Source organism: Lytechinus pictus, chromosome 3, assembly GCF_037042905.1.
Source record: "Lytechinus pictus isolate F3 Inbred chromosome 3, Lp3.0, whole genome shotgun sequence".
Lineage (NCBI taxonomy): Eukaryota > Metazoa > Echinodermata > Echinoidea > Temnopleuroida > Toxopneustidae > Lytechinus > Lytechinus pictus.
This window is the reverse complement of record NC_087247.1, coordinates 43,707,766-43,728,275: the sequence shown is the minus strand read 5'-3', so window position 1 is coordinate 43,728,275 and position 20,510 is coordinate 43,707,766. Positions and strand designations below refer to the sequence as shown.

Here is a 20,510-nt window from a genome sequence, read left to right as displayed (position 1 = left end):
GTTCAGCTTAAAAAAAAAACACCTTTTCAGAATTCTTTAACAAACACTTTTTATTATCAACTCCCAAGGTAATTTATTTGAAATGGTGGTTTGCAGTACGACAATAACTGTAATAACTCATATAGGATAATGATTTCATGGGCAACTGGATTAGCCAAAATTAGATTTCATATCACATCAAAGGATCGATACCTCGATTATATAAGCGTACGGGGCGGTCGAGCAAAGTCAAAAGTGAAGGGCACTATTTAAAAAAAAATGACTTATCTACAGTAGTGTAATGACTAATGAGCCAAAACTGTTGAGGGGCTAGATATGTCGCATCAGAGCTATTATTAACTCTGTGTCGCATCACATAAAATTGATAAGAAGCTACATGAGCGAGCAAAAATTTCGACATTTTTAAAATGAAAATTAAATTTGTGATAGATTTTGACGTAATATTCAGAAAATAATATAAATTTCACCCTTCTCTTCTTCCATTTAATTCTTTCCTTTTCTCTTTTTTTTCTTGTCTGTGAAACATTGGGGGGCAAGAGCCCCCCTCCCATCTATACGACACTGCTAATCTACCCCACTCACATGACTCGTGAACCTTAAGCCACGTAGGGTTATTCCTTCATAAGTAGTAACAGCTAAAAATTAGAATATTGTTTTCTCACGGTTTCAAAGGGGCACTCGTTAACACATAAAACGGGTCCTTCTCGGTGAAAGGGGCACAGAACACGTTCATGAAGGGCACTTTTCTTGGGTAAAAATGGGAACTGATTCGAAAAAGTGCACTTACACAGAATACGTTCGAGAGGGGTCATAAATTGTTGGTAAAAATTGACACTGATACGAGAAAGGGCATTTGAAAACCCTTGGTAACACCTAAAACGGGTCCTCCTTAGGTGAAAGGGGCAAAGTACACGTTCGTATGGGGGCATTATTGCTTGCGTAAAAAAGGGCACAATTTCAGGGCTTCAAAAAATGGGGGGGCACTATGTCCCCTGCCCCCCCCCCCCCCCAGGATCGCCAGCCCTAGGAAATATGATACGATTTAAAATAGTATCAAACACTTCGTGAGGATAAAATCTTTCAGGCAATATATATAATAATTTCGTGTTCATGGTATATTTTCCAGTAAATTTCCGATTTGTAATAGGTGCAAAAATTTGCCAACTCATTTGGTGTATATGGATGCCCAAGCCACAGAAATTAAAGCTGCATTCAGTGACCACCCCCCCCCCTCTCTCTCTCCCCCCCCCCCCTCTCTCTCTCTCTCTCTCTCTCTCTCTCTCTCTCTCTCTCCCTATCTCTCGAGACTAGCAACTTTTTTATAACTTTCTTCTGAAAGCATGGAAACCACAGAAGCTATAAAAATAAAACTTATTCAATATCCAACTTTTATATACTGCATCTTATGGATCAGACGAATTTCCCAATCTACTCCCCGGGATCTGATGGCAATCCACCTGCTCTTCAAATTCAACGGAATGAATCATGAGGCAGTAAATGTCACCAAATGACAAATGAAAACAATGGCAGAGAATAAATTAACAAACTTGGGTTTAATAAACATCCCGTGGTTTGCTTTATGAACCAATTATGGCAACCGCTCATGTGACCTTCAAATATCAGAGATTGGTCTTCGATTTTCTAAATTTGAAATCAAAATAATTCCCCGTGAAATTCATTTGAATTGAGGGAGGCTGCATGAAGCATTCGAGGGGATACACGTAGGGCAGTTGGTATAAAGAGAAATAGTAATCTCAGAAAATAATCTCAACATTTTGTTCAGATTTTTGTTTAAAGAGTAAGGAATAAGTCAATCAATCAATAAACCAATTAATGGACATAACATGACACGAGAATCTTACCAAATATAGAATTTGATAAAGAAAAAACGTAAACAATGAAACCCTAATATGATTTTTCAAATAATATAGAAAAGGAGACAGAATAAAAAGGGAAAAGGCAAAATAGCGAAAGAGGATTAGAAAAAAAGAGAGGTGATACTAGCGTAATTTTACACACAACAATCCCCATATTCTTTTTGAAAGGCTAAACATTGGATTATGCTCTGCGTGTGATTGGACACAAGCTAATAGATTATCGCTAAATTTTAAAAAGACAAATTATATAGTTTTCAGCAACTCATTAACACTTTGCCAAGTCTTGTTTTTTATGAATTTAGAACAAATTGAATCTACAAAATTCCTTGTTATCTTAATTGATTGTGAATTGTCCTAGAAAGTTCACATTGACCACCTATGCAAATTGCTATCAAGAAATCTCTAAGTCATTAATAAACTTAAACCACATTTTCTGCTTCATATTTTGAAACTACTGTATTTTACTTTATTATTACTATATCTAAATAATGGAATTTTAGCCTGGGGAAATGCCTCTGAGACAAAACTTGAATCAATACTTATATTTTTTTTAAAGTAGCAATGAGGACAATTCTTCTTATGTCTTTCTCGCTCATACTAATCCACTATTTCATTCAAACTAGTTATTAAAAGTAACCGATTTACATTATGACTTTTTTGGTATTTTATGTACCAATTAAATACAAATGATTTACAGAGTGTATTTTTTTATTAGTTTCTTCAAAATTAAGAAATCCTTTCCTACCCGACTCGACAAGTTCACGATTTACTCATTTCCCCAGTACGTACTGTTCTTGCTCTCAAATAATTTCCTTATACTAGGCCTTCTTTTTGGAACAATTTAGACCGCGATATAATTCAGTCGCCCTCATCGTATTTTAAACGTAGACTGAATTTTTTTTTTGTACAATCGTATGCTTGTATGTAGGTAATCGCTTTACTAGAGTGACTATCTGTAGAACTCTATATAATGTATATATATTTCTTCATTTTATTTATCTTCCTTCATTGCGTTAGGAGTTTTTAATCATTTTGGGGGGGAGCCTGTGATTACAAGCTATGCTTTTTATTAGGTTCCTCATATTTCACGTTACTCAATTCAATGACTTTGTTAAGCAGCGAATGTAATTATTTTCATTATGTTCTTATTTGACCAATATGTATGTATTTTGGTAAAATGTGAAACAAGAAATCAAATCAAATATCGAAATAACGCCTTCCAACATAAGAATATTAGTGTAACTAATGGTTCAATTAGAATACAGGGAGTATGTTTCAAAGTTCAGACTGTCTCTTCTTTATTGTTTCATTCATATCCATTCTCCTGAATTATTATTGTTAAATTTGTTCAACATTCCCATTTAAGGACGTTTCACAGTTAACATAAAATTCATGTCATTTTCCCTTAAGTTACTTTAGCATCTACATATTCCATATAATGCACAAAAGAAACTGAATGGGTCATGTGGTTGATTTTTTTTCTTGCTATCGAGCTTTGAAGTTCGGCCAATTAGAAATTCTCGAGAATTGCGCAATCAAAAGAACTGGGCCTTTTTTTAGACCTTACGAGATCACTACGTTAAAGGAAAATGAAACCCTTGAAACCAGCTGAATCCATATCAAAGAGAAAAATCAAAGAAACATATTGTTGAAAGTGTTGAGGAAGATTGAATGAATAATAAGAAAGTTATGAGCATTTGAATATTGAGATCACTAATGCCATGTAGATCCTCCCATTGGCAATGCGACCAAGATCTGTGATGTCACACACGTACAACTCCCTCATTACTTTAGTACTTATTTCACTTATATTCTCACTTTTATAGTCTATCACAAGGTGAGGTGTTCTCTTTATGAGAGGACAAGTACAGAGGTTTCACAGCATTATATCATTGATGAATTGTTTGTCATATGATTAGAATGAGCAAAAAGAGATGTTTTGGGGTATATTTTCAGTGTCCAAAAGGGGAGAGTTGTTCATCTGTGACATCATAGATCTTGGTCGCATTGCCAATGCGATGATCTCCATAGCATTAGTGATCTCGACCTTCAAATGCTCAGAACTCTTCTATTGCTAGTCCTATTTTACTCAAACTTTTGTTGATCTTATTCTTTGATTTTTCTGCTTTCACAAAAGCTAACTTGCTCCAAGAGTTTCATTCTCCTTTAAGTTTAAACCTCTATTAATCAGTCAAAATCCACATATATTTCATCAAAGTTCACAGGCTTGTTCAGAATTGTATACTTAAGATGGAAAATTTATTCATATTTTCAAACAAGTGAGGGAGAATAACTATATAATATTGTTTGATACGTGATCAATAGTACCAGGGCTTAACACTATTAGAATAAACGCCCCTTCCATTTTCCACGGTTCATCTTATTAATAATAATGATAATAATATTCCGCATTTATATAGCGCTTAACACATGACGTCTCTAAGCGCTTACAGATATATTATTACCCCGGTCATCAGATCCTTGCATGCCCGCATACAATGCATGGGCGGATCCAGGGGGGCCCGAGGGGCCCTCCCCCCCCCCCTCCCCTATAGGCGGAGCAAAAACAATGAAAAAAGGGGAAAGAAAGAAAAAAAGAAAAAGAAGGGGAAAGAAAGGAGGAAAATGAAGAGGAAAAATTAAAAGGAGGGAGACGAGTGAATAAAATAAGGTCAGTGGAAGTCTTGGAAAATGATTTTTTTAAATATTTAATGTCACTATATTAAATTTTCGCTCGCGCTTCGCGCTCGCATTACATGTTCGATGAGATACACATCTCGCTCAATAGGCTGATATGTAGCTTAAAATATCAAGTTTTGAAGTCAATATACAAAGCATATTTCAGCTCGGACATCAAACTTTTATTATTTTGTTTGATTTACAGATTGTTTTTTTTTAAGTGCTCTGTAAAATGTCCTTTTTATGTTGTGGATTTGATTTGCCAAGTAGGCCTACATATTGTCTTTGTTTATTACATAAGATTCTTTATACATTAATTATATAACAAACTATTTTAAATCCCCCTTTTATGACAGTTTATCAAAAATTTCGTTTCGTGATTTGCACTCGCATTAATTTTTACAAATATATCAACTCGTGAATCCTATTCATGATTACAAAAGTGTTTAACATATCCAGTTTTCAGGCCTCAATGTCAACAAATTTCACTCACTAATTAGGCTTATTACATTTATAAACATGATAATAATTTTTTTATGAATTCCTAATAACTAAATTGTCCCTTTTTCAGAGAGGAATATCGACAAGTTTCATATCGCGCTTAGGAAGAGGAATGGGAAGATAGTCATCATTTTCATATGATTACAAAATGTCCTTAGGCCTAGAATGTCCAGGTCCTAGGTCAAAATAATAATAAAAATTTTCAGCTCGCGCTTCGCGCTCGCATTATTTAATAGTTAAAATATGTATCGTGTTCAGGTTTACAAAGATTGCCCAGAATGTTCAATTATCAGGACAAAATCTCATGAAACTCCAAAAATGTTTAGCTCGCGTAACGCGCTCGCACTATCTAGGGCTTATGAGATTATTACACTTTTATGTTGCTTTATAAGAATAAAGCTAAGAAATGACTGTTAGGACATGGGCGTTTTGCCCCCCCCCCCCCCCATTTTTTACGACCAAGAAAAAAAAGAGAAAAGGAAAGGGATAAGAAAGAAATAAAGGCTTATTTGTTTCCAAGTGTTATGTAAAAATTTATCACAAACTTTGATTTTTGTGATAAAATGTCAAAATTTTTGCTCGCTCGCTTCGCTCGCTCACAACTTCTTTATAATTTTGCACAATACGCCGTATCGAGCCCCCCAAATATTTTAGCTCATTTCGCCACTGGGACAACCCCTTCAAAAAAACAAACAAAAATCAACTATGAGCGGCCGATCGGGGAAAATATGGGTGAAAAAAAATTCGGCCCCCCCCCCCTATTGGCGGGAGCTGGATCCGCCCCTGCAATGTATGCACCTTCTCCACTCCCTGGGGAGCATTCCAACAAGAGTTCCAAGACTCAATTGCTAGGCATACTACATAAGCTTTCGCATCCTCCCGGGTACCCATTTAACACCTGGGTGGAGAGTACGTGGCAAATTGTGGATTGACGCCTTGCCAAAGGACGCTAGGCCATGGTGGGATTCGAACACACGACCCTCTGATTACAAGGCGAGAGTCACAAATGCTACACCACGAAATAAATTACATGACCATTTTCTCTCAATCCATTTTTGTTGATCTTGCTCTTATGACATCCGGGACATGTTCCCTCTTATCCCTCCCTATATACACCACTGCATGTGATGAATATGCTATTATAGGAAGGTGGGTGGCGTGGAAGAGAAAGAGATGGGTAAACAAGAGGGTCTAAAATTAAGGTTTCTTATTTTAATCTTAACCGACAGGAGAGAATAGACAATATCATTAGCCTCTAAACTCACGTCAAATTCAAAAAGATATGGACAAGACAAGACAAGATTCCTTTTTTTTCGCTAACAAGCGGAAGATAGCAAAGCAGTTCAAAACTGTATTATGTTTTGAAAAATCTATATTTCAAGAGTTTAAATTCATTGTCGGATAATGTGAAAGTGTTCACCCAACACCACAAAAGATATAAAAGAAGCGATCTCAAAATTGAACTTTTATGAATAGGTCAAATTTAGACTCAACATTAAGAAAAATATAAGTTCTTGAACAATACGAGTATCTCATTATTTTACTTTTTTGTATTAAACCACTTGTCTGAAGTATAGAATATGAACAAAACAGGAAACAATCATGATCATCGCACAATCCTTTTCGATATGAAATAACGATAGGTTGTAAAGACGAAGATAACATTAGAGAAAGGGAGAGATTAATTCCTTTTCACATTTACCCTTACTAAAGGGGGAGGTGACCTCCCTCAATAAATTTGAACGTTTTGTCGGCTAACTCGCAAACTCCGTCGGTTAAATAAGAAGGGGAGAAGGGATGGGAAAGGAAGGACAATGGAAGAAGAACAGGAAAAGGGGAAAGAAAAGAAAGACAGGCGAAAGAAAAGGGGAGGAGATATGGAGATGGGAGGGAAAAACTTAAATATTTTATATCCTTTCTTCTTCCAAACTCATGAAATTATGGTAATAAAGTAAGAATTACCAGTGCCCCTTTCTCCGATATCACATTTCAGATCTACATAATCTGGAAAGAGTGTTATCTCAGTAAGCAAGCTCACTTGTTTTCTTTCTCTGAGAGTGGTGCCCGAATATTTACAAATATAGATTATATACCTATTGATATCTATTTTATTTTCAATGTCTTTTGGGTCTCCTATTAATCAAAACAGATAAACGAAAGCAGCAATCAAATCAAAATAAAGTGTAACTAGACAATATGCTTGTGGAGAAACAAACAATCTCGATATATTTCTTATAATAGAAGATGGTTCATAAGATTATTTTGAAGTGATATCAATTGAAAATGCGACATGATTTATTTGAAAAATCAATCTTGTGTGTGTGGGGGTGAGTGTGTTTTTAGTTTTCTGCACAATGGAGAATATTTATTGTGCAAAATTAGTTCCTACATCCCCATTCTAAATGTTTTATCGATGTCCCTGCATTGTTCAGAGATAAAATCTCTTTCACTCACCATGAACCATTACAATGAAATTAGGATTTACGGGGTTTATATTAGATATCAGGCACCTGTTAGCGAGTTACATCACAAATTGATGTAAGGTTTACTCCTATAAACTAAATTTGTCCCCACTCTCTCGCTCTCTAAAAAAGTTTTACTTCAATTAGTACTTATCTTTAATGAGAACATAAAGAAGTAGGTGCTTGCGAGATAACTTCCTACCAATTAACTACGCGGCCACTATGGGATATCGGTTGTCCCTTTAATACATAATTTACAACTAAAATGCTAGGGGCTACACAGTCTGAGTAATCTTATTATTTAAACAATCATAACGCTCTTAGCCCCAGTCTAATCTAGTCTTCAAAACTTTCCCTATTCCGTTTTTATTTTCTAATTTCTTACACACCATTCTATTGCCAAGGTTGAATAATATACCTTTGAAAATGTTTATCAGATTAAACTTTTCAGTGACTTTTCTTTGTAAATTTAGGGGACTAAATGTATTGCAAAGGTTCTCGCAATCAGTACCCTTTTCTCATCATCAGCTTAGGTATTATCATCTTGATGAATTCAATGTCTGACATTAATTTGAGGACATGAATTGTTTGGTTGTTTTTTTTAATACTATATCTGTATCACTAAAAAAGGTGTATTTCCATCATCATCATCATCATCATCACCACCACCACCACCACCACCACCATCATCATCATCATGATCATGATCATCAACATCACCACCACCACCACCACCTATGCCTATTTTCCTGTCAGTTATCCTGAAAATCTCATGAAAAGTGGATATAAAATTAGAAAGTTATGGCATTCTTTAATGAATCATAAAAGCACATCCTGGTCAACATGCAAATGAGTGTTCCAATAATGTCACAATTTATTTTATCAAGTAAAATATTAACCTTTAATTTCTTATGGGTTTGAGGTGAAAAGGATCTTCACTAAGTTATAACAATGTGAAATAATGACTTTCCTTTAGGAACCCAACCACATTCCTACTTATTGGAAGAAAAAATAAATGTTTGATATTTTGAATAATTAAGGATGACTCCCATGGAGTGTGTGACATCGGTTTCCTCATTTGCCTACCACTGAAGATGTTCAAATTGTTGTGATGTGTCATAACTTTCTCATTTTACATCCAAATTGTATGAAGTTTTTCACTCTGAACTTGACTTTTTGTGTTATTATAATTATTTCAATCAACTTTTCTTTGGGATGGGTGTGACCTTTAACCCGTCCATTATATTTTTTCACAAATGTCTTACAAAAATATATTTGCCTTGTTTCTTTACTTTCTTTTATCCAAAAATATGTGAATTGGCTTCCATTTGAATTCAATTTTGTAGCATTTTGTAACATTTTTCCTGACAAAATATGAATTTCTACCTCTTTTAGTTCATGGATGAAATCATGGCAATCTACCAGTTAGAGATAACAGTCTCTGCCGTCATTAATGGTTAAATGGATGAAATATAAAAAAAAACTGCTATCTAGGAAGAGTCTGTCATTTAGTTTGCCATTGGATGTTTCATTCTATGACATGAGTATTTTTTTTTCCAAAATGTAACAAATACAAATAATTGCAATGTTAATTGTGCAGGAAAAAAAAAATCAACACACAAGTACATCACAAGAGAACATTCAGATATTCTAACCAAACAAACCTCAAGCTCACACCACCACATACCTTAAGGGGACGAAAAAATACAGGCCACGTCCACCCTATAACAGCACTGAAAGTATCATGTGTGATACATAAACAAATTATGTTGGAAGTTTTATATAATGGTCATGTGCAAGACAAAGATGGTCTGCAAATGACAATATGAGCTCTCTGTTCTATCATTATTTGCATGAATCAAACCCAAAATATTGAACATTTTGTGGGATTCATAAGAAAACTCGCTTATTTCCAACATCTAAATTTTAGAATTTAGATGAAATTTTGAATTGCTATATCTTTCATATTTCTATTCAAATATGATGTTTCTTTCAGGACTGCTACGATATTGATTTAAATCTACTCGTAGTGAGGAAAGACTTGGCCTGTAACAATATTCAGCAGACAAAATGTTTACAATAAAAAGAAGACATACAGAAAAGTAAAATTTCCCGTAGCACACATGTGGTGTTTTCTTTAATTTGCAATAAAAACTTCTCACCTTACAATTTCTATAAAAATATAAGGCTCCTTCACGGTCATATGTTCATGGACTTTTAATTTTTGTTCCATTAAAAAAAGGTGTTGGCAAGACATGATTGAAAATATTCCTGAGGAATCACAAGATTACACCAAAACTTTCCCTACTATTCACAAACTTTGATATAGAATATTTATAGTTAAGAGCACCATGTGAAAAGGGCATGCAGTAAAACACTAATATACATATTGGTTTATTGGTGTAGTAACACAATTTTAGTGTCACTCATATCACTGATGAATTGCTAAGCTTATAAAAATATAAAACACAGAGCTAACTATCTAGGAAATGCTACTGAAGGCAAATTATGGCAGCTGACAACTGGTTGAGAAATTAGAAGAGAAAATAGATACTAGACACAACTATAGCTACATAATTAGGTCTAGCTAGTTGTGTACTAATCTGTACTTACAACAATCAATCTTCTATAATCATCCAAACACAAGAAAATTAACACACTGGTAATCAACATCGATTTGTTTTCTTTTTAAGACCCTATTTTGGAATACTGACATCAAAAGTACATGACTTTCCCATGAAGTATCAAATGCACATTAATAAAACAAACCTCTGGACAAGAATATTGTGGAGAGACTTGTTTCATTACATTTTCCATAAAAGAATTTGGCCAGCTCGGACTCCGCAGCAGCTTGTCATTTCTCCAGTCCAAAATATATTTCACATTTTCATTCCTCATTAAATATGAAAAAAAAGTAAGATGGTAGCTACGGGATTGAATGACAACCTGGAAACATTCACACAAAACTAGACCAGATGTCGACGGGAATCATTGTAATACTGGCACAAATAGGACACAATAAAAGAGTGAGAAGAGGAGAGACTTTCGGGAAGAGCTGCATTGGAGTCGTTCCTGGCATCAGTCAATTAGCTACGACTTAATAAGTTTAAGAACTAGGATTTTTATGAAAAGCACACAGGTCCCATCTCTAGGCCAAACATCTGTTCCATATTGCCAACTACACCAGGGGCGAAATCAACAATTGGCAGGCGTGTTGTCTTCTTGGTCTCATATGAGTAGACAGCCCTTCCACTTGGTGTTGCTTGCTGCAAGATAAAAAGGAAATAAAGTGATATCATGAGAAAATCATCATAGTGGAGCCACATTAAGAGAATGGAAGAAGGTACATATATTAAATCTTTCTACTAATATAAAAACCAAACCACACCCTACAAATTGTCATTTTTATATTTGTTTAAAAAATAAATGCCATAATCAACATGACTTATACAACTTTAGCGATCAATTTTCAGTTTTAGAATTTAAAAACTTAATTATATTTCTATTTTCTAAATTCGTCACATAAAGCAAATGCAATGGACTTACTGAGCAGCCATCCTCAAGTACAGTGTAGCTGAATTTGCTGTCAATGTCAGGAACAAGTTCTACATCAGAGCTAGTACGGAAGGTAGGGTTGCCTTGGATGTTATGGCAGTGGTAGGTGACGTTTTGACGGGCAGTGGTAGAGAGGAGACGAAGGAAGGTGAGCTGTGTGGTTTCCTCAACGTAAGAGAATTTCTCTCCAGAGTCCATGGTGGAGAAGTAAGCACGCTTTTCTGGCCCAACATACCATGAATGGGTGGTAATCTGTAGGTTTTAAAAATTGATCATATTTAAAAGTTTTGTATATTAACTTCATTAAGTTATGAGTCAGAAATACCCCAATAGGAATTTATTTCTATTTTGTTTCCATTTTCTCAAAGATATACATAGGTATATATATTTCCAATGAATCAAATCAACTGCCAGGCACAAAACCTCAAGAAATTGCAATCAGTAAAATATGAAAGAGTGGATTTAACCCAATATAACAGTTGTAAGTAACCCAGTGATACAAATATAAAGATTTTTATAAATTCAGTTTAGGAAAGGGTAAAGATTGATTGACAAATTGAAAAGTTGCATATAGTGCTTACCACATTTCGTAATGCAGGTACACAGGTAGCCTTAGTTTCTGCCTCACAGAATACCTGGATAGCATCCTTCTGACATCCAAGGTTGGGATCAACCCAGTAATATCCTATTAACAAAAACAGAAAACACGATTCATTTCCTATAGATATTGAAACCTATACAACTTTTTTTCCCTAAGAGAATTAAGACCTCATTAATTCATGCTGTGACTTAAGTGGGGTAAGGAGGGGGTGATTACTCACCATCAGTGGCTTCAGCATTGTTGAGGAAGATGTCTTTGCAGGACCTGGCAGGGTTGGTCTGGGTCTTGCCCTGTGGTGATTTGATCTGGTCGACTTGCTGGCTGAGAGAACTGATCACACCAACGAGTTCCTGATCACTGATCTTGATGGCATCATTCTTGCTGTCATCTCTGTACTGTAAGCCAAAATGGTAATTGGAAAAAAAAATATCATAACACTTCATCCTAAATTCAAGAAACATATCAAGATGTCAAGAATACAAAGTGCAGAAGGTAAGGAAGGGGGGGAGTGGGACTCAACTCCCACATCGAAACTTGGCCACTCGGCAGAATTCAATTTGTCAGTGCTCTTTGAGGATATTGCAAATTAATCAGTCCTGCAATGGCTTAGGGTGCTATATCTGACTCTGATTTACTTAAAACTCATGGATAACATGGTTTACCTATGGATAACAAATTGTGACAGGTTTTAAAACAGGTTTATTTAGAATCAGCTCATTTGACATGCAATTTATCAATAAGTGTCTTGTAGTAATAAATAAAATAGTTGTCATACGATGAAAGAACCCAGAGTAAGAACATGGTCTTAGAGGCTGTTCTCACTACGTTCCTAAAACTAGTTTACTGGGAACCGGTTCAGAAAGCCAGTTTGGAAGATCGCTTTGCTAGCGTTCTCACTTGATCACACGAAAGTGGTTTTCAAAATCACTTCACGTAAAGCGCTCTTGTTGCTATGGAAACGCTCTCAGTGGGGTGACACGTTTCGCGCGAAATTCGAAACCGCAGCATAGGCATTCTACACCTGTCGTGTGGAGTAGCGCGCTCAAAATGTGCGAAGATCGCTTCCCGAAGAACGGTTGTGTCCTCACTTACGCTAAAACCACTTTTCCGACGCGAAGCGATCTTGAAAACTACATCGCGAGGTGGTCTTCCAAACTGGTTTGGAAGAGCGCTTCCAAGAGCGCTTCGACCGTTCTCACTTAGCGTTAAACTAGTTTCCACTAAACTAGTTTCCAGTAAACTAGTTTAAGGAACTGAGTGAGAACAGCCTCTTTGCTTAAATCGGACGTCAAAATACGAGCCAAGATGTCTTGCGTGATGTAATACCAGCACAATGAAATTATTTGAGTGGATGCAAAGTTCCTCAATGTATATGTATATGTTTATTTTTGAAAAAGGAGAACCTTCCCGTTGAAAAACAATATCTTATGTCTGCGGCTATCCAAGTTAATATTTATCAAATTTCTAGTGGATTTTTATTGCTTTAAATTTTTTTTACATATTCTACAACACTGTTAAGGTTAGGAAACCAAACTGAAAATTGCAATGCAAGAATAATGCGACCATACAGTGTATATGCAAACTTCCAGTCCCCTATGATAGAGCTGGAATGATGGTAATGTTAAGATGTATTGATGGACCATATTTCCATTGACTTTTTATCACACAACTAGAAACTTACAGCGTAACCATAAGGAGAAGGTCCCTTGCCACCAGATTGGAAGGATGGGTATCTGACTCCATAGGATGACTGAACTTGGCCAGGGGGTCCAGGGGGTCCAGGAGGTCCAGGGGGTCCTGGGGGTCCAGATGATCCACCCTCTCCACGGGGTCCACGGGGTCCTTCTGGTCCATCAAATCCACGGGGTCCTGGGGGTCCATCATTTCCATTGGATCCACGTGCACCGGGCAATCCCTGAATGGAATACCACGAATAACAGTAAGATTAACACTGTTTATTTAACTCAACTTTTGGGAACACATACAAATGTAGAAGTATATCCCTAAAAAATATTAAGTCTTATCGAATGAAGAATAAACAAGAATAAAATAACACTATGTGAATGAAATGAAGGAGGTTCATTACAGGTTTTTTGATAGCTACGAATGGAATAGCACAAATATTAGACTTGATAGGACTGGAGATTGCAATGTACTTGACCAATGCTGACAATCTCTAAACATCAAAATTACCTTTATGAAGAACTCTCATGCACAAATGATTTACCTTTTGCTCGTAAGGTACATGTATAAATATATATTTTTTTTAATTCCCTATTCTTATGACATGACAAGGTGTTGGTAAGCCAAATATATTCCAAATGAAATGAATTATGGACTAACCCTAGTTCCTTGCTGTCCTTGTTCTCCGGGTGCACCAGGCTCTCCCAAGGGTCCAGGGGTTCCTTGAAGACCGGGAAGTCCAGGAACTCCAGGGTGTCCCTTGTGTCCAGCACTTCCAGTCTCTCCACGCTCTCCAGCAGGTCCAGAGGGTCCGGCAGGTCCCTAAAGGCAGTTAGATGTAACAAATTGATTTAATTAAAGGGCTTTAAAAATAACATACAAGAAAATAAACGAAGAAAAATGTTACAGGAAAATATAGCAGATGGTGAACTGCTGGCAAAAACTACAATAGCATACTTGCTTCAAGCTAAAATTGACATTTCATCACCAATAAGATATGCAGCACTTAATGAGACCAAATCCTTCTAAAATTTTAAGTATGAATAACTGGGAAAGTAGACATATTTTACTTAGTTAAAGATAACAACAGTAGTTATATACATCACTAATAATAGGTAATATTAGTACTGCATTTTAGATTGTAAATGGTAGAAATATTATAGCATGTTATTACTATGTAATATTTATATATTTACATATGACATGGTAATAACAGTGGAACTGTAGAATATCAATCAATATCCATGATATGAGATTTTACAGGGAACTGGACTAATAATCTAGATGTGAAAATGAGAAGTAAGAGAGGCTTACAGCAGGTCCAGTTGATCCACGGGCACCAGTGGGACCCTGAGGTCCTGGGGCACCAGCAGATCCAGTCTCACCACGTGGTCCAGCAGAACCAGCAGGTCCAGGGGCACCCTGAAAGAGGACAAAGGAAATAAAAAATTTTGCAGCCCTAGATAATATGACTTCTACTTCAAACATGCTATATCAATGTAGAGGGAACAGGGAGTAGGAGAAATCACATCATTATCATCATCATCATCATCATCCTCCTCCTCATTACCACCACCATCATCATTATCACCAACATCATCATCAATATTATTACTATCCTTAGTTCCAAAATAGTAATGATTCATTTATCACCTATTCATCTTGAAATAAAAATGACATATTTCTATGTTCATTAGTAAAATCTGTAGTTATTATTCAAAATTTCTATATTCTACTTATTCTTTTTCTGAAATTCGTAACTCCTTGATTATCTTTAGTGAGATATCTTACGGCAATGTGCAAATATGAAATAAACATGGCAAACAGCTTTTTGGCTTCAAAATTCGTTTCTTATTATTTAGGTCTTGGAGCACTATGATAATTGATTTCATTTGCATGTTGGCTGATTTAACAGACATGAGGTAATCATTTGATAATTGGTGAAACATTGCAATTCCTTGTGTTATATATATATTTCTTTTTTTTATTTTATTCAAAGGCTTCACATACATACATAGTATTACTAGGTATGCCAGCAATAATCTCTCTCTCTCTCTCGCTGGACAATTCAAGACAGAACGTCCTTACTCTCCGAAAAATCTCAACTATTGCATGAAATTGCGAGATTTAAGTCATGGCTGCTAACTGACTTTGACCAGGAACTAGAGTAGAGTAGAGTAGAATAGAGAGTAGAAAAGAGAAATGGAAATTGGGTCTTACGATTGGTCCTGGTGCTCCAGGTGATCCATTGGCTCCAGCAGCACCAGTGTCTCCCTTCTCTCCACGAGATCCTTGTGGTCCAGGTGCTCCATCATTTCCATCGCTTCCCTACAAAGATACCAAACTCTATAAATCACATAGTTGGGAATCACTGATCTAACCTTACACAAATGTCACCTGAAGGTATGTTTAGATTTCTAATGTGAGGAGGTAAGGATATCAGTATCAGTAGCAATAATTATTTTTTAAGGAATAGCTTAATGTACATATGTGCAAGAGTACTGAAAATTTTTATTTTTCACTGGCATTTCAAATATTTTCTATACGGATATTATTATTGTAAGAATTGTAATTGTATCTGAAGATATGTTTATTCACATTGGTGTAGATTAAACACATGTCAAGATTGAATATAAAAACACTTACAGTTAATGAAAAGCTGCTTTCGAATAGAGAATTTTACACAAAGAAAATAAATATTTGTCATTCAAAGTTTGTAGGTTCCAATTGTAGGTTTGTAATTACTTACAGGGATTCCATTCTCTCCTGCAGGTCCAGGGTTTCCTGGGGGTCCAACGGCTCCAGGTGATCCCCTATCTCCAGACTTTCCTGCGGGTCCACGGCTTCCAGATTCTCCCTGTCAAAACAATGATAACAACCCTCAATACAAGTGCAAGCACCAATTCTTATCTGTGCAAATACATGGGTGGTATTGTTTATATCTTTGCCAATTTTCCTTTTTTTCTAAAAAATGGTTACTCTATCCAAACTTCTTAAAATCGAATATGATGAAATGTTGTGAGGTACATGACAAATCAAATCAATGTAAACTCCCAACAAAATGACTAAGTCAACAAAGCTCTCATTGCAATTTAAAAAATTTTCACTGATTTCTAGTACTTACTGGTGCTCCAGGGGGTCCAGCAGCTCCACGGGGGCCAACACCTCCAGCAAGACCAAGGATTCCAGATTGTCCTGGAGGTCCAGGGGGTCCAGAAGATCCAGTAGCTCCCTTTCAGAAATGAATTTTAAAAAATCAGTTTCAAAAATCTAAATAAGACCATTAAACTGGCAAAAACAATTCAACACTTGGCAGCTTACTTTTCTTCCTTTTACATGTCTCTCAAGTTGACTATTACTGCTCAATTACAGTAGGTAGTAAGGAGTTTCTCACATGGAAAATTATTTACAATCAATTGCAAACAATCAATCCATACTTTCAGTTGCTAAAAAACAGATCAGCAGCCAATTACTATGATTTTGGACTTAAAATTGACTTGCTATTGATAAGAAGTTTCTTGTTTGCGTTATAACTCTACGTAGTAGAATTTGATGTTTGCAGGCTATCATACAAGAACTGAGAGTTTGCCAACAGACTTTGTCGTACTGTCTCAGACCCAGAGATTCAAGGAAGATCAATCATAGTTCTGAAAGTTGGGAGAACTTACAGCTTGTCCATCGTTTCCTTTGTCTCCACGCTCTCCAGGTGGTCCAGTGGCTCCAGAAAGACCAGCTTGTCCAGGAGGTCCAGTCTGACCTGGCTCTCCACGAGCACCAGGCTGGCCAGGGCTACCAGCATTGCCAGAAGGTCCAGGGGGTCCAGAAGGTCCCTGTCAAGGGTAATCAGAGAGTAAATTACAACATAAACACAAAAAAAAAACAGCAGCAATTGAGAACACAGCAGAGTATTCAAATTAGGTTGACATTTGAAATAATGAAGCACACGCTGGTAACATTTAAACCATACCCCAAATAGAAACATCAAATAATATCAATGGTGTACCTGTGCTCCAGGTGCTCCAAGGCTTCCAATTGGTCCTGGGGGTCCAGATGATCCTTGAGGTCCAGTCTCTCCACGTTCTCCTTGTGCTCCTGGGGCTCCGAGAGGTCCCTGAATATGAGTGAGAACAGAATAGATGTTTCCTTATTAGTATTTGTAAAGGAAACCTGATATACACTATAATCCAGACCTCCCTCCCCTTAAAAAAGTCATAAAATCATGCAGTCACATCTCGGATCCTATTTAGAATGGCACATTATTCAGAGGTTATTGTGTAACTAATAAAATCTTATTATCCTATGCTTTCTATCATTAAAAAATCAATCAAGTTTTACAAAGTTTTTGTTTGATCGTGGAATATATTTTTCTCAGGGAAAACAAAAATGATCCTGTAAGTTTACCTGTGGTCCTGGGTCTCCAGTAGGTCCAGAAGGTCCTGGTGGTCCAGTCTCTCCTCTAGCTCCAGTGGGTCCAACTTCTCCTTGAGGTCCAGAGTTTCCTGGGCGGCCCTACAAAATTTGAAGTATGGACAAATGTGAAAATATGATATCATGTGAACACTAGAAAATAAAGGAAAAACAAAAACAAATCAGATGAATGGGTTTTCAGAAAGCAGTAAATGTCAACAAGACACTGAAGTCTAATATTAGATAAGATTCAGTACCTGGTAATTTGTATTCATAATAATGGCAAAGTTTTTTTCATCTTATAACACTATAATATTAAAATTTTTGTTGACAATAAGCATCAAGATCAATAAACACCAAGATGATATAAATGAACCTCTACCTAAAATGGCTTTTATAAGTCATTCAACATCTGACCTAAAAAAACGAATGAAATCAATGTCAATAGTTATGCACTAAAATGAGTGCATAATTTGTGGTTTTCCAAAAACACATTGTCTTTCTACACAAGGACCTTTTTTAAAAACAGAGATTATGGACAGGGTATTATGATACAGGATTAGGTGATCTGAGATTGAAGAAAGGGAGGGGGGGAACTTACAGGTGGTCCAGCAAATCCGGGTGATCCAGGTGATCCCTGAGGTCCTTGATCTCCCTAAAGAAAAAAACAGGATACCGGTATATCAAAAAGTTATACCATACAGTTCATAGTTCTATTACATGTACAGATTCACTCATGCATATATTGACATTTTAATCTGTTTCTTTTTTGTGTAATAGGCATTGCCATATAAAATCATTTAAGCATTTTCACACAGCGCAGTCAAACCAACAATGACCCAACCACAAGGGTTAAAAGCAAATGCCATTATACCTTACCAACATAACTGTTCATTTGATATTTTGATACCCCATGAAGGTGTAAAAACTTGTACAACTATTTCCTAACTAAATGTGCTACATTTAGTTAAAAATCTTCATATGAAAATGGAATATGATCTTAACTGAACATACAAGTGCTGCACAGAGAAGATATGATATTCATTTTTCAAAATACACATTGTTTGTAAACGAAATGAACTTACAGGATCTCCACGCTGTCCAGGTGCTCCAGCAGGTCCAGACTCTCCATTGTCTCCCTATCAAAGAAACCAAACCATTCATCAAGTCTCATGGAAATACATGACATATCAAGAGGCAATATTGAAAGTGTAAAACTTCATAACCACCTACATGTCACAGACTTGCCCCTCAAAGTCTCATATACTTAGGCATGAGGCTTCCAGATGAGGGGTTCTGGACGATCACTCCAAATATGTTACTCAAGCCTACATCAAAGTCTATCCCCATAAACATTACACACAATGCTTTGCAATCTTTAGGCAAGTAACAGTTTTCTGCTTTTATAAAACTTATCCATTTTCATTTTTAAAACTAATATCTCAATTGCCATTATCTTAATGACAAACAATCCATGCTAACCTTTTCCATATATGTGAGAGGCTGACTGTATGTATTAAGCATGTTATTTGTACCACATTTAATGCAGAATACAGAAAGTCAAGAGGAAGACATGGTGAAAAGTTTGCAGTCAAAAGATTACCAAGTTCTACCAACTAAATCAATGTATAGATAATATTTCTCATGAGCTAACTCAATATAGAGGGACTGAAACTATCACTTACCCTTTCACCGGGTAGTCCAGAAGGTCCACTTGGTCCCATAGGTCCAACTGGTCCCTGTCAGGGGGAAAAAATACAACAACAAAAATTCGATTTTAGTGAAAGCAAAGTAGACTATTAGCTAGAATCCAAGATTTATTATTTCATTTGTTTCCTAATAAGAGACTTAAGTTGAGAGAAATGTTGTATATTGACTGAATCATATTGAACAAATATATTTTTCCTGAAATATGTTCTATTTATTTTTTTTTCCTAAAATTTCCATTAGATAATATAGGCAGCTTTTGTCATGAATGAGAACGGATTGCTAAAATATTACCTAAGATAAGCAACTACATTTGTGAAAAGACAAGCATGAAAATACTTTCAAGATGTCCTCTGATCATTGGTCCATATATCTATCTCATAACAAATATCTGAGTTTTCTCAGTCAAAAAATTAATTTGATTTAATGATGCCTTAGAATAATCTGTGAAATCTGTGCAAGACCTCATCCTTCATGAAAAAAAGATATATTTAGCTTGATATTTCATTTCTTGATAAAACTTACCCTATCTCCCTCAGCTCCAGCAGGTCCATCAGGTCCAGGGCTTCCACTAGGTCCCTGAAAGATAGTAAGATCAAATATCAAGTAGTTAGCTCCATAGTTGCCACATTGAAACGAGGGTGCTATCCACATCACTACATGTATACACACTGCTTGTCTTATCTAAATTTATTTACATCTTCATTTTGATACCGCATTTACAAGTATTCTTCACTGACTTCACACTTTATATATGAAACTCATTCCAATGGCAACCATGAACAGTTTTGGTGACCTTTCTCATTACTAAGATCCCATAAAAAAAGGGCTAGAAATCTCTTTCAAATAGCCAAGGGGCATTAACATTATTGTTGCATGCATGTAGTTTGTCCATCTCTGGATAACATGACCCTGGTGATATCCATATTAGACCAATGAAAATGAAAAGATGAAGTAAGGAGGGTTAAACTTACAGGTGGTCCACGGGCGCCTGGTGGTCCGGAGGGTCCAAGTTCTCCAGGAGGTCCCTGTTAACAG

At 36.1% G+C, this 20,510-nt stretch overlaps 1 protein-coding gene across 2 annotated transcripts in view; it reads right to left on the bottom strand.

Moving 5' to 3' along the window:
* Positions 1–9,622: 9,622 nt before the first annotated feature.
* LOC129257175 (uncharacterized) overlaps positions 9,623–20,510 on the bottom strand; it is a 33,272-nt gene continuing 22,384 nt past the window's right edge. For both annotated transcript variants that reach the window (XM_054895445.2, XM_064097138.1), the window contains 18 exons: positions 20,447–20,500; positions 19,998–20,051; positions 19,451–19,504; positions 18,851–18,904; positions 18,367–18,420; positions 17,760–17,867; positions 17,362–17,469; positions 17,027–17,188; positions 16,483–16,590; positions 16,108–16,215; positions 15,579–15,686; positions 14,673–14,780; positions 14,019–14,180; positions 13,357–13,590; positions 11,896–12,070; positions 11,656–11,759; positions 11,066–11,326; positions 9,623–10,785 (listed from right to left, as the gene is read on the bottom strand). In XM_054895445.2, coding sequence (XP_054751420.2) covers positions 10,642–10,785; positions 11,066–11,326; positions 11,656–11,759; positions 11,896–12,070; positions 13,357–13,590; positions 14,019–14,180; positions 14,673–14,780; positions 15,579–15,686; positions 16,108–16,215; positions 16,483–16,590; positions 17,027–17,188; positions 17,362–17,469; positions 17,760–17,867; positions 18,367–18,420; positions 18,851–18,904; positions 19,451–19,504; positions 19,998–20,051; positions 20,447–20,500 — 2,160 coding nt within the window. In that variant the 3' untranslated portion in view covers positions 9,623–10,641. The remainder of the gene's footprint in view (positions 10,786–11,065; positions 11,327–11,655; positions 11,760–11,895; positions 12,071–13,356; positions 13,591–14,018; positions 14,181–14,672; positions 14,781–15,578; positions 15,687–16,107; positions 16,216–16,482; positions 16,591–17,026; positions 17,189–17,361; positions 17,470–17,759; positions 17,868–18,366; positions 18,421–18,850; positions 18,905–19,450; positions 19,505–19,997; positions 20,052–20,446; positions 20,501–20,510) is intronic.